This window comes from Sarcophilus harrisii, chromosome 2 (genome assembly GCF_902635505.1).
Source record: "Sarcophilus harrisii chromosome 2, mSarHar1.11, whole genome shotgun sequence".
Taxonomy (NCBI): domain Eukaryota; kingdom Metazoa; phylum Chordata; class Mammalia; order Dasyuromorphia; family Dasyuridae; genus Sarcophilus; species Sarcophilus harrisii.
The window spans coordinates 186,119,973-186,133,599 of record NC_045427.1 but is presented as its reverse complement, the minus strand read 5'-3'; the positions used below and the strand labels follow the sequence as shown (position 1 = coordinate 186,133,599).

Genomic DNA, 13,627 nt, shown 5'->3' with positions numbered 1-13,627 from the left:
AAAAATGCAGGTCATAACAGTTGTAAGTACCCTCAAGAAATATATATACATTCAATTAAATTTAGCAAGCATTTATTGAGCACCTATTATGTACCAAACACTGAGTTAGGTGCTGAGGATATAAAAATTAAAATGAAGCAGTCTTTTACAGGAGTCTGTGTTCTCTTAACCTCTCTCTGAGCCTCAGTTTTATCATCTGTGAAATTAAAGAAATGGACTTTCTTAATTTAGAAAATGCAGTTCATAATAGCTATAAGTACCCTTTAAGGATTATGTGTAAATTCAATTAAGTTTAGTAAGCATTTATTGAGCACCTATTATGTCAGGTACTGAGTTAAGAGCTAAAGATATAAAAATTAAAAATGAAACAGTCTCATAGGAGAGTCTGTATTCTCAAATTCTGAGCCTCAATTTTATTATCCGTGAAAAATGATCATCTCTATGTTAATACAAATAGTATTTTGGTTTTCTGGTCCTAACCTTTCTTACAAGTTATCTCTTATTCTGGACACACATATCCTCATTCACCTGTTCCCCTTCTCCTTCCCCATATCAATCCTACCCTTTTCAGGAACAATTCCCCACCCATGCTCAATTTGTCTGGAAACTTTCAAGTACCCAAGGCAGTGAAACTGACCTCCCTGCTGTTCCTCACATAAAACTCTCCACTCTCCATCTCCAACTCCATAACCAGGCTGTCCTCCATACCTCGAAACTGCCTCCTTCCTCATCTCCCCCTCCTGACTTTCCTAGTTTCTTTCAAAACTCAGTTGAAATCCTATCTTCTGTAAGAAACTTTTTTTGGTTTTCCCTAATCTTGGTGCTTTCCCTCTGACACCATCTCCAATTTGTTCTATCTATAATTTATACGTTATTTGAACATAGATGTTTGCATGGTATCCATCCCATTAGACAATGAACTCTTTGAGGTCAGGAACTGTTTTATGCCATTATTTCCCCAGGACTTAGCACAACAGTTGATACATATTAAATGTTTAACACATGCTAACTTATGTTAGCACATACACCTACTTGTTTTGGCAGGTATATGTGAATAGTTATCTTAGGACAATGGCAATTTCAAAAATTCTAGAAAGTCACCATCTTCTGGGCTCATTTTTAAAAAACGGTGTTCAAATGGCTGATATTGGGAAGCATTCTAGGTGGGGCTCAGGAGCTCTACATATGTTTTAGAAACCCTAACCTTCAGGCATTATCCCAGATCTGAAACAATAGTCAGTCCCTCTCAGGACCCAATCTGCCAAATCAAGCAGTAATTAGATAGAACTCAGTGGGAAGGGAAGGAAATAAGCTTTATGACACCATGTGTCAGATACTATGTTAAGGAATTTCTTTTTTACAAATACCACTTCATTTGATCCTCTCAACATTCCTAAAAGGTAAGTGCTATTATCACCATTTTACAATATAGAAAACTGAGATTAAGTCACATAGCTAGTAAATATTTTAGGCTGGATTTGAACTCAATTCTTCCTAACTCTAGTCCCAGAGTTCTATCCATTTTGTCACTAGTCACCTCTTATACTTTCTGATATGGCTATGACTGTGGCCAAAACAAATTATGAAGGACAAGGCAAGACACTTCCAGAACGAATGGAAAATAAATCATTTAACGTAACAATATACTGACGGAAAATTCAGGCTTCCTTCCCTTTTTATTGAGTGATCCTTTTTCATTGCTTCTCTCGGAGAAGAGACTTTATGGATTCAAAGAATGTCAAAGCTTGAAAGGACCTTAAAATTACCTAGTCTAACTTGTTTGTTTAATAAATTGAGATCGATAACCCCCAAAAAGGAGAAGTGCAAATGTATGTGAGCAGTCGGAGGTCATAAAGCTAAGGGCAGAGACTGGACTAAAATAAGATCTTCTAAAACTAGTGGTATGACCATTCTCCTATTTGATGGTTGTAATTTCAAAACAAGGTGAGCACTTGAGGCCATGATACACAGGTGAGGAAAGCTGGTGGGTACTGATAGGATCGATCCTCCATCACCCCTAATATCATCATGCATAGGGAGATTTACTAATTTATTAGCTGCCTCAAATTGGTTAAAAGTAAGTAATTAATAAAGATTTCTTTCAAAAAAAAAAACAAAATTTCCTTAAATCATAAGGACGACGTCCCAGTCCTGGCTGTGATATTATATTGTACAAAAGAGCCTTAGACTATGACATATTTCACATATACATAGATGCACATACACACAGTCAGAAATTAATATTTTTTCATGCTTCCAAATAAAAAGTGGTACAACCTAAACAGATATATAATTTTACAAAGTTTTCATATGTTACTTCTTTTCTCTTGATACTTGGAAAAACCTTCCCAGAGATAATAACAGCAAAGAAAAATGAAAATAAAATTAGACTTCAACTCTTAGATGAAAAATCTGATCCTTCTAGGACTCCCATATATAAGGCTTTTCTCAGAGAGATCGAGAAGCTGGCATTAACTAGAATCCACTCTCTCTATATATAAACAGGCATCACAGAATCACACAATTTCAGATCTGGAAAAGACCTGAGTGGTTAGTTAGTCCAATTGATTCCAAAACTAAGCTTCCAACACAATATAACTGACAAGTAGTCAACCAGCCTTTAGTTTGAAGATCTTAGTCACCTACAAGAAATCAGTGATCCAGTGACACTGAAGTTTCTGCTGCTCCTCAGATGAAATATTCTCCAACTCTGAATATTTTCACTATCTTTGACCCATGCTCAAATGTATTCCTTCCTCATCTCTACTCTGGCTTCCTTCAATGCCTGCCATTCTAGAAGAAACCTTTTACCTTCCCTCTGTTAATTATTTCCAATCTATCCTGTTTGTTCATTATTATTTGCAGGTGGTTTCCTCCATTAGACAATGAGGTCCTTGCGAACACACTGTCTTTTGCCCACTTTGTACCCCCAGCTATTTAACAATAGCACCCTAGGAGGCCAAGAGTGTCATGCTGAAAAATATCAGTCATAACACCTTACACAGTCTTACCCTTCTTTGGGAAACCCAGTCTCTAAATTTACCTATACATGTCCCTAAATTCAATCTTTGAAGCTCACTTGTCCTTATGTCCCTACAGGTATAGATTAATTCAGTTTAATAACTTTAAGTAGCATTGAGGTATAGTTGAAAGACAGGTAGATAAATCAAATTAAAATGGCAGAGTTCATAGAATCTAAAGTTAGAAGATCCCTTAGGATTTCAGATAAGGATCTAGCCCCTTCATTTTCCAGAAGAAAAAATAGAGAGATAGAGAGGTAGAGATTTGCCCAACACATGTAACACTTAAGTAGAACTGGATTTCAAACCCAATGCTCTAACACACACTATGATTACACTGGATGATCACCAAAGTATTTTCCATGAATGTGATTCTGTGATTTTGTCTTCTGGAAATCTTTTGGGCAACAGGATTATTGAATTAATCCTTATTGAATTAAGTATTAAATAAATGCTATTTATTTAAAAGTCTATCCCATTTTAAAAATTATTTCAAAAAGAGTGAAGTCAGGGTCTTAATCTATCATAATGTAATAAAGTATTGAATTTAGAATCAAAAGATTAGGGTATAAGTCCTAAATTTTGTGTTGAATATCTCTATTTGCAAGATCTCAGGCAAATTACTTCTCTCCAGCCCTGTTTGCCTCATCTGTAAAACAAGAGTGTTGGATTAAGTGACTCAGTGTCAACAATCTACAATTCTGTGAAAACTTCTCGAATGGTAAAAATTTTAGGCCTCAGAGAAGAGAAAAGGAAAGAAGAGGTCAAGGAGCTTTTGTTAGTCAGGGGGATGATTTCTGGTGATAGCCAGCTCCAACCAGAATACAAAATTAACACCTCTGGCCTCAAATAACCCATTCCATTTCCACAAAATTCTGCAAAGCTAAGAATTTCTGAAAAAGGCTCAGGATTTCAAGTACATCTTTGAGTCGGATGACAATGAATTGTCTCACTCAGTTGAATCCTCAATAATTTCAGAGAGGCTGTGAGGCTGTGATAGGACCAGGACAGAGATCAGACCCAGGAAAGAGGTTTGAATGCACTGCTCTTTATCCCACATCATAATTCTATTCCTGCCTAGGGTGGCAGAAGGGACTGCTTTCCCTTAGTAAACAAACCAATTCATTACTTTCTGCAAACACCTTTCACCTTAAGGTATTGGATTCTTTCCCTTTCTTAATTTCTTCTCTCCTGTGGTACTGCAGTTACCCCTCACTAATATTATTGCAGGCTGCATGCCCCTCATTCAATTTCATCACATTTTCATTAAGTTCTTAGCAATAATCTAAGTGCTTGTAAACAGAATCATGCACCCAGGGTTCATTCAAAATTCTCTAATGCCATCCTTTTAAATCTTATTACTGAGCTAATAGATGGTATCTGAGAACCTTTTGCCTGTGGCCTTGGAAAAGGGGGGGGGGCAGAAATCAGAGGGCTGACTTTTAGTCCCAAATCAATTTGATTACTTTCACTTTCGTTGTCAATCCTAGAAATACTTATCCTTTTCTGTCCAACAAGATGAGATGTCATTCACATCTATATGCTCCTTTCTATTCCCAATATCACCACCCTAGCCTAGGCCCTCTTATTTGGACTATTGAAAGAGCCTCTTAATTTATCTATCCACCTCCATTCTCTTTCTGCTCTAATATCCATCCTCTACACAGCTGTCAGATCATGGGATCACTTATTTAGAAAAAGATCTTAGATATTATCCTGGTTCAACAACATCATTCAAAAGATTTTAAAAAATGCCGACCCAGAAATGGAAACAATTTTCTCGGAATTACACAAGTAGGGAGTGACAGAGCATCTGATATTCAAACTCAGATCTTCTGGCTCGAGAATCAGAGCTCTTGCACAATTCTGATTGCATCATTTCCTGGCTCAAAAACCTTCACTGGATTCACTAACACTGAGTCAAATCCAAACTCCTTAGCCTAGAATTCAAGATCCCACTACCATCTGGCTCTAACATACTTTTCAGCCTTATTATATACTATTATCCCCCTTCCCCAAGTACTTACCCTACTTTCCAAATGAACTGAATTATTGGCTCTTTTCCCAAAGACATTCCATGATTTCCTGCCCCAGTACCTTTTTCTCATGTACTTCTATCTTCATAGAATGACTTCTCCTCCTCCATCTTTATCTGTTGAAATTCCTGTCTCTCCTTTACAGCCAGTATTTCTGATAAAGATCTCATTTCAAAAATATATAAAGAACTGTGTCAAATTTATAAGAATACAAGTCATTCCAGATTTGACAAATGGTCAAAGAATATGAAGACAATTTTCAGATGACAAAAGTAAAGTCATCTATGGTTATATGAAAAAATGCTCTAAATCAATATTGATTAGAGAAATGCAAATTAAAACAACTCTAAGGTACCATTCTCACACCTCTCAGATTGGCTAAGACAGGAAAAGATAATGCTAAATGTTGGAGAGGATGTGGAAAAACTAGGATTCTAATGCATTGTTGTGGAGTTGTGAAATGATCCAATCATTCTGGAAAGCAATTTAGAACTATGCCCAAAAAGCTAACAAACTGTGCATACCCTTTGACCCAGCAGTGCCAGTTCTAGGTTTGTATCCCAAGGAAATCACAAGAGGGAAAAGGACCCACATGTACCAAAATGTTTATAACAGCCCTTTTGTAGTAGCAAAAAATTGGAAAATGAGTAGATGCCCATCATTGAGGAATGGCTGAACAAGTTGTGGTATATGAAGGTAATGGAATATTATTGTTCTATAAAAAATGGTGAACTGATTTAGAAAGGCCTAAAAAGATTTACATGAACTGATGCTGAGTGAAATAAGCAGGACCAAGAATAACAGCAAGTAACAGCAAGAATATATAATGATCAACTATGAAAGGCTTGGTTCTTCTCAGTGGTTCAGTAATTTGAAGCAATCCCAATAGACTTTGGACAGAAAATGCCATCTGCATCCAGAAAAAAAACTAAGGAGACTGAATGTAAATCAACATATGCTATGTTGATTTCTTTTTTCTGTTTTTTAATCTTTCCCCTGGTTTTTCCCTTTTGCTCTGATTTTTCTCTTCCAACATGATTCATAAAGCAATGAGTATTAAAAATAAATTTACTAGAAAAAAAAAAAAGAACTTCCTAGCTCTCTTTCAAGGCTTAGTTCAAATGCTATTTCCTCCATGAAACCTCTATGGCTCCTTTCACCTAAAAGTATTATTTCCCTACTCTAAGCACCCAAAGCAATTTTTCATACTACTACATCCTCTTAGCACAGTGCTTTGCATAGTAGGTACACAGTAAAAGCTTTTTTGAATTACTGTGATCAAACTTCATCTGACCCAGGACCAATCTGGGGCTAAAAAAGTTTGGATAATCCAGAGGAACAGTTCTGTTTAAGCTAGCACCCTGAGACTTATTTACTGCTTAGAAAATCTGTTTATTCAGAAAATATTTCTCAATCACCTTTATTGTGCTAGACACACAAAGGATTAAAAGACTATATATATATGTATGTATATATATATATGTATGTATGTATAATACTTCTCTGAAAATGACTCCAAAGTGGCCCCCTTGTGAAAACTTGTATTCTAAAATACTGCAGCTCCCATAAAATTTGATGCCCTCTCCTATATAAACCTAAAAACACTATATAATAGATATTATTACTATTATTACTGTTTGTAATTATTTATTGCAATTATTTATGTTCATCTGTGTTGCTTAATTAAAGAATCAAAACTGAGTGTGCTGCCTGTACCATCAAAGCCTGTCTATACTTGAGTAGTCTTCATGTGTTGCTGTGACTGGAAAAAATCTACCCTGTAGCCATCTGTGTGGTGGCAAACTTCTCTGAACTTAGCCACTGATGATAATACTGAATTTTACCAGTTACCTCATTGCAGGCACAGGATAGCAGCCTCTTATGGAGAATCAGTTTGATGTGGGAGAAAAAGTGATTTGGAGTCTAGAGAATGAAAGTTCATCTCTCTGCTACTTGCTATCTGTTACTCCAAGAAAAATCACTTCTCACTTTGGGGCCTTTGTTTTCTATAAAATGAAAAGATCTTTTAAAGATCTTTAGACCAGGACATACCTCATAAGGCAGCTAAGGAGCCCTTATCCATCTCCTAATGTTTCCTCTAAATTCAACCCATTCAGAAAACTTAAAATTGTATAATTAGTCATTTGTTCTTTAGAGATTCTGACGTTTCTCAGTTTTCTTATTAATATAATTGGTAGTATCTTAAAGCAGTTGGAATCAAGAGAACTCATGTTTCAGTTCTAACTCTTACCCTTCTACCTTTGTTGTTCAATCATTTCAGTTGTGTCCAACTCATTCTCATACAATTTGGGGTTTTCTTAGCAGAGATAGATACTGAAGTGGTTTGCCATTTCCTTCTCCAGCTCATTTTATAGATGAGAAACTGAGACAAACAGGGTTAAATGGTTTGCCCAAGGTCACATAGCTAGTAAGGATTCAAAACCAGGTTTGAACTCAGGATTATCAGATTCTCTAAACCTCAGTTTTTTTCTCTCAAAAGTGAGGACCATAATATTGATACTCCCTACCTATCTACCTCCCAAGACTACTGTGGCAACAATGCCTTGTATGGCCTGTAAATAATATCAGTCAAAAACTTTAAGGGCATTACAACATCTTTCTATGAGCAAGTTACTAGAAAGAGAGGAAAATATCTCAATCTAATATCAATATCATGCTATTAGCATCTGGACATACCAAGGGTCCTAAGCTGGGCCCAAGCAGCCATGACCTGAGATTGAATAAATCAAAAAAATAAACCCATGGTATCCAGGACCAAGAAGCATCTGGCATCAACTAAGTCTACATTTACCAGATTGGCTAAAATGATTGAAAGAGAAAGCAACAAATGTTGGAAGGGATGTGGAAAAACTAATTCACTGTTGGTGAAACTATGAACTGGTCAAACCTTTTTGATGAGCAATCTGGAATTGTGACCAGAGTTATAAAACTGCCTATATCCTTTGATCCAACAATACCATTATAAAGTCTATTTCCAAAGATCATTAGGAGAAAAAGTAAAATAATCTACATGTTCTTAAATATTTATAGTAGCTCTCTTTATAGTGGGAAAGAACTGGAAATTGTGGGGATGCCCATCAATTGGGGAATGACTGAACAAATTTTGTGTCATATCTTCATGATGGAATACGTCTATGTTATAAGAAATGATGAGTTCGTTGATCTTAGAAAAACATGGATAGAAACTTGAATGAAATAATGAAAAGCAAAATGAGCAGAACCAAGAGAACATTGTATACAGAACAACTTTGAACAACTAAGTCATTTTGACTTGTAAATATCCATATTAACTACAAAGGATATATGAAGAAAGACTATCTACATCTAACGAATTGATAAATATAAGTATATATAGGATGATCTCACACATGCAAATCTGTATATGGTAACCATGGGAAGGGAAGAAAAAAAGGGGAGGGAAGAAATTTACATATTAACTTTGTGATATATTTAAAAGGAATAGGAAGTTGAATACAATAGGTTTGCAGTTTCATGTACTGTCGTCTTTTTTATTCTACTATGTTATGAAAATGCTTGTTTTATTTCATACATTAAAAATAAAACAAAAGTGTTAACTACAAATATCCAAAGAAAGCAGAACTAATGAAGATGCTGAATGGAAAGTAACTCGCTTTCTTTAATCCACTAGGTGGCAGCAGCCATCTACTACTCAATTATAAATAAGTCATTAAGTATTAGAACAATTGGGCAGATAATATCTTTCCATCAGATTTTTAGCTCCTGTCTAAACCCCTGCTCAAAAATCTCCCTTTGCCGAGCAGCTTTTCCCACTTACTTGCATTCTAACTTCACTGATCAATCTTTTTCTCTTAATAACATCTAGCTTGGTCAAATTAGAGTGAAAGGAAGAAGGAAGGGTGATTGAAAAATGATGTTTAGTAATTTACTTCTTGTTTTTTATATCTCCCCAACTAAAATCATAATATTTTGTGGGCTGCTACTTAGAAGCAGTTGAGATTCAGCTTGCGAAATAAGAACAAATAGAAGTAAGTAATAAGGAAGCAAATTTGGCTCCCTGTATTAGGAAAACCTTCCAAACAACTAGAACTGTCCATAAATAGAATGGTCAGCCTAAAACCATAGTGACTTTCTTGTCCCCAGAAGTCTTCAAGTGAATGCTAGGCTCCTTTTGTCAGGGATATTAGAGAAGAGATTAAGGCTTCACATTCATTTCTAAATAAATGACTTGCAGCATCTTTTGCAGCTCTAATATGCTATGATTCTTATGTCTGATAATCAGTAAGTGTTCATTAGATGCTGATGACAATGTGTCAACACTATGCTAAACACTGCAGATACAAAGACAAGGTAAAAAAAAAAAAAAAAAAAAAAAAAAAAAACTACCCTCAAGAATCTTACCTTTGATTGGGGAATATAACCTGAAAGTAAATACAAAGAACATGTAAGGTAGTTTAAGGGGAAAGTGGGAAGAACTAGCAGCTCTAGGAACCAGGACAGATCTGATGAGAGCAATGACATCTGAGTCAAACTTTGTAGGAAACTGGGGATTCTAAGAATCAAAGATGAAGAGAGTATACATTCCAATATAGGGGGAGCCTTTAAAAAGACCCAGAAATGGTAAAGGGAATATACTGTGCGAAAGACAAGGAAGATAGTTTGGCTAGACTATAGAATGCATGAAGGAGAATATGTATGGTATGGAAATATAAGCTGTTGCCAATTGTAGTGTGCTCTAAATTCCAGAAAAGTTTGTATTTGATCTTGGAATAGTAGGGAGTCAATGGAGCTTACTGTGTAAGGGAAGGACACAATTAGAATGGTACTTTAGAAATATCATCTTGGAAGCTAGGTAGAGGATGGTTTAAAAAGGGAAAGGCTAGAGGAAGATGACTAACCAATACAACAGTCCAGGTGAGATATAATGTAAATGGCACACCATTAAAGATACTTTTTTGTGTCCCATTCACCTTCAAAATATCTACTCAGTGCTGAATATATCAAAAAAAAAATTTTTAATGAATTATTTCTTCCAATAATTCTTTCCATTTACTGTAAAGGAAAATAGCAACAATTCTCTTTCTTAGAAGAGTGATATCCAATAGATTTTGATCTGTAGCTACTGTTCTACAGGCACCCAGAATCCCTTAGTCACTCCATGATATCCTGTTTTATGTCAAAGTGGGAAAATTATAGTTTCTAGAACAAGAAAAGTCATAGCCCCAGTAGGACGGCGAATACATTGTTCCCAATGTATTCTACATTGCTTAAGCAACATATGGGAATATTGTGAATTTAGTTCCAGGTACCACATTTTAGCTGGAGAGCATCCAAGGGACGATGAACAGAATGATGAAAGTCCCTGAAATCTTGCCATATGAGGTTTGGTTGAAGGAACTGGAAGTATTTACCTGGAGAAGAAAAGATTTAGGGTACCCATGGTAGCAATTCTTCAAGTATTTTGAAGGGCTGTTCAGTGGGAAAGAGCTTAGACTTGAGAGGAGATCAAATGGGACAAAGAAATCAAGAAGGATGAGGACTGGAAAAACAAAAAGGTCATTGGATTTAAGAGGAGATTGTCGACATTAGAGAAGCATCCCATAGGCCATGAGGACCTTGAATTTATGGGTTAGTTGCTTCACCAGGGCAAATCACTTAACCGCTCTGTACCTCAGGCAATAGCATAGGATTTATCCATTAAGTTTCTATCTAGGAGTTATCCTGTTGCTATTTGTATCACTGCAGGAGGAAGTTGAAATGACTCTTTAAAAAAATAAGGAACAGTAAATTAGACCAAATGTGTATAGAGAATTCATCTGTGGCCCAAAGTAATATCATTGTGAAGGTGATGGAGCAATGGGGCACAGTAGCTAGAGACTCAAAGACCACCATGTTCAAGTTTTAACTTTGACACAAACTAGCTATGTCAGCTTGAATTAGTCACTCAATTTTTAGTACCCTACCAAGTTCTTATCTAGTTGAAGAGTTCCAAAGAGCATTTCCGATACCAATGAAATTATAGATCTCTGTCCCCATCCTGTTGAAATATTTAAAAAGAGGAGAAAATAAAGAATTTTTTAAAATCAAGGATATCATTATAGGGGGGAAGGTTATTAAGAAAATATCTATAGTCTGGACTTGTCTGGACATATCCAGCTTTCCTCCATGGAGACACCTTGAAAAGCCTTTGGAGCATGTCTAGTTTGATTAACATGGAGGCCTTTGCATCCCCTACCATGAAGGTGGAATAGCTTCCTTTGATTGGCTGCCACATCCTTAAAACTGTTGGGTCAAAGCCAGTGGCTTTCTTTTTCTCTACTTTTCTGCTATTTGTCTTTTTTTTCCACCACAATTTTTTTTTCTGCTGTTCTTTTTTCTCTTCATTACTCTTATCTGCTGTGTCCAGCCGGTAAAGATCACCTCTCACCTATAGCTCGAGAGCCATGAACTGAATAACAATAATAATAATAGTTAGCATTTATATAGCATCTACTATATGCTAGGCATTGTACACTTAGCATTTTGTAAATATCTCATTTGATCTTCACAACAACCCCGATAGACAAGTACTTTTATTATTCCAATTTCATAATTCAAGAGACTGTAGCAACCACTCAAGTGACTTGCTCATGGGTACACAGTAAGTAGATGTCTAAGGTAGAATTTTAATTTAAGTTTTGCTTCTAACTACTGCTCCATCTAAATGACCAATTAGGAGAAGTTCTTTCCCTACTCTTCCTTTTTCAGCTGGCTCAAAGAAATGGGCATAAAGGTGTTTATTTCTAGTTGATGGTGTTTGATCTCCCCCATTTCAACCTGTGGCGATTTTCCATTGTCCATATGACCTTGGAGCCAAAACTAAAGGAGAGGTGGTGTAGCCATCCAGCTGGGCATGGAAGCCTTAGGAAACCAGGATCCCTGGGTCCAAGGGGTGGGGAGAGCCATGGCTTAACCTTGGAACTGGGGCTGATCAGTGGTAACTGAGCTAAACTATGAACCTAATCCCCTTCTCTTCCCAAGAGATTGCAGTGATGCAAAGGGAAAGAGGAGGAGGAAGAGTCTATATATCCCATATAATGTGAGAGAGTGTGAATATTTGTGATTACACCCTTTTTTTATTAAAGTTTTTTATTTTCAAAACAAATGCATGGATAATTTTTCAACACTGACCCTTGCAAAAGCTTGCAGTCCAATTCCCCTCCCCCTCTTTTCCCCCACCTCTCCTCCCCTAGATGGCAGGTAATGATTATATCTTCTAAAGAAAATATTTCTGTGTAAAAAGCTAATCTGATTGTTAGGGGCTAAATGGAATTAAGGTATAGGGAGCCACACCTACAATTGAGAACACCATGGGTTGGGGCTGGAATTATTTGCATAGAGCCTAAACAACTTCCATTCTTCTTAAGCTATCCAGAGAATCTGGAGAAAGAATGAAAAGTTAATTTACCTTGTAGTCCTAGGCAGTGAGAATCATAGTAGCCTGTATTACTACCAATCCACATGGTCCACATAAAAATCTATATACATATTAAAAACATCTTTGATGAAGTTATAAGAAGAAAAGTAACAAACTTCCACAAATTTTATTTTATAGCAGGCTACATTTTTATAGATACACAATTGACTGAAGAGTATAGAGCATACAAGATCCCACTATGATGATTTGTTGATTATAAAAAGGCACTTTATTTAACTCTACAAAATGTCAGTTCAAAGGCTCTCATCTAAAAGAATATCTCTCATATGCATGTCAAAATCACACAAAAGCCCTTGAAAAATACAATAGAGATAATTTTATTTGGCAAGCCTCCAATAATTATTATTAAGCAAAGCTTAAAAAAACTGGAAGATTTTAAGGCATTTATTATTGCCAAGTCAACAAGCATTTAAGTGCCTAAACTGTGCTAAATGATGGAAAAACAAAAGATATAGAAACAATTCCTACCCTTAAGGAGTTCACAGTCTAATGGAGTAGGTAATGTGCAAATATAAATAAGCTATGTACAAGATAAAATAATGATAACCTCAGGGGGAAAATACTAGTTAATATTGAAGAAGATAGGGAAAGCGTTTTTAGAGAAGGCAAGATTTTACTGGAACTTGAAGGAAGCCAGGGAGACCAGGAAGTGCAAGTGAGGAAGGAGGGAAAAAAAAGGCATTCATATCTATGGAGCCATGTCCTACACAGGATCCTGATGGACCAGGTGTCCCTGGTCTCACCAGGTGAGATCTTCCAGATGTTCCTGTTTGCATTTAACATTCTGTACCATGCCCAAGGAACATTACAGACTGCTAAAAAGATCCATAAGAATTAGTAAGGGATTCTAGCACCAAGGAAGCCTAGTGGTAAAAGAATTACTCTTGGCAGGATGGAGAGGATTGAGCTGAGGGGCACTGATGAGATTCTCCATTCCCTCCATCAGAGAACAGGAGTTCAAAGATATTCCCTTCCATTGGTATAGGTAGCATTGTCCCTGGAGCAACAATGACTGATGGCAATAGCATTAAGAGTTGAACAACATGCCAAAACCGTGTTTGCAGTTAAGGCAGCTTTGGGACTCCAAAGAAATC

The 13,627-nt window shown here is 36.3% G+C and overlaps 1 protein-coding gene across 4 annotated transcripts in view; it reads right to left on the bottom strand.

The window, feature by feature from the left end:
- Nucleotides 1–13,627, bottom strand: part of ALLC (allantoicase) — a 55,536-nt gene that overhangs the window by 38,977 nt on the left and 2,932 nt on the right. Inside the window, exon 2 of one of the 4 annotated variants that reach the window (XM_031951177.1) lies at nucleotides 5,118–5,221. The exons of 1 other annotated variant lie outside the window; for it this stretch is intronic. Coding sequence is in view for 1 of the 3 variants with exons in the window: in XM_031951179.1 (XP_031807039.1) it covers nucleotides 6,475–6,484 (10 nt within the window). In the remaining 2 variants the exon portion in view is untranslated. Of the gene's footprint in view, nucleotides 1–5,047; nucleotides 5,068–5,117; nucleotides 5,222–6,474; nucleotides 6,485–13,627 lie in introns of those variants that run through there. 2 more of the 4 variants (XM_031951179.1, XM_031951178.1) reach the window with 2 other exon arrangements.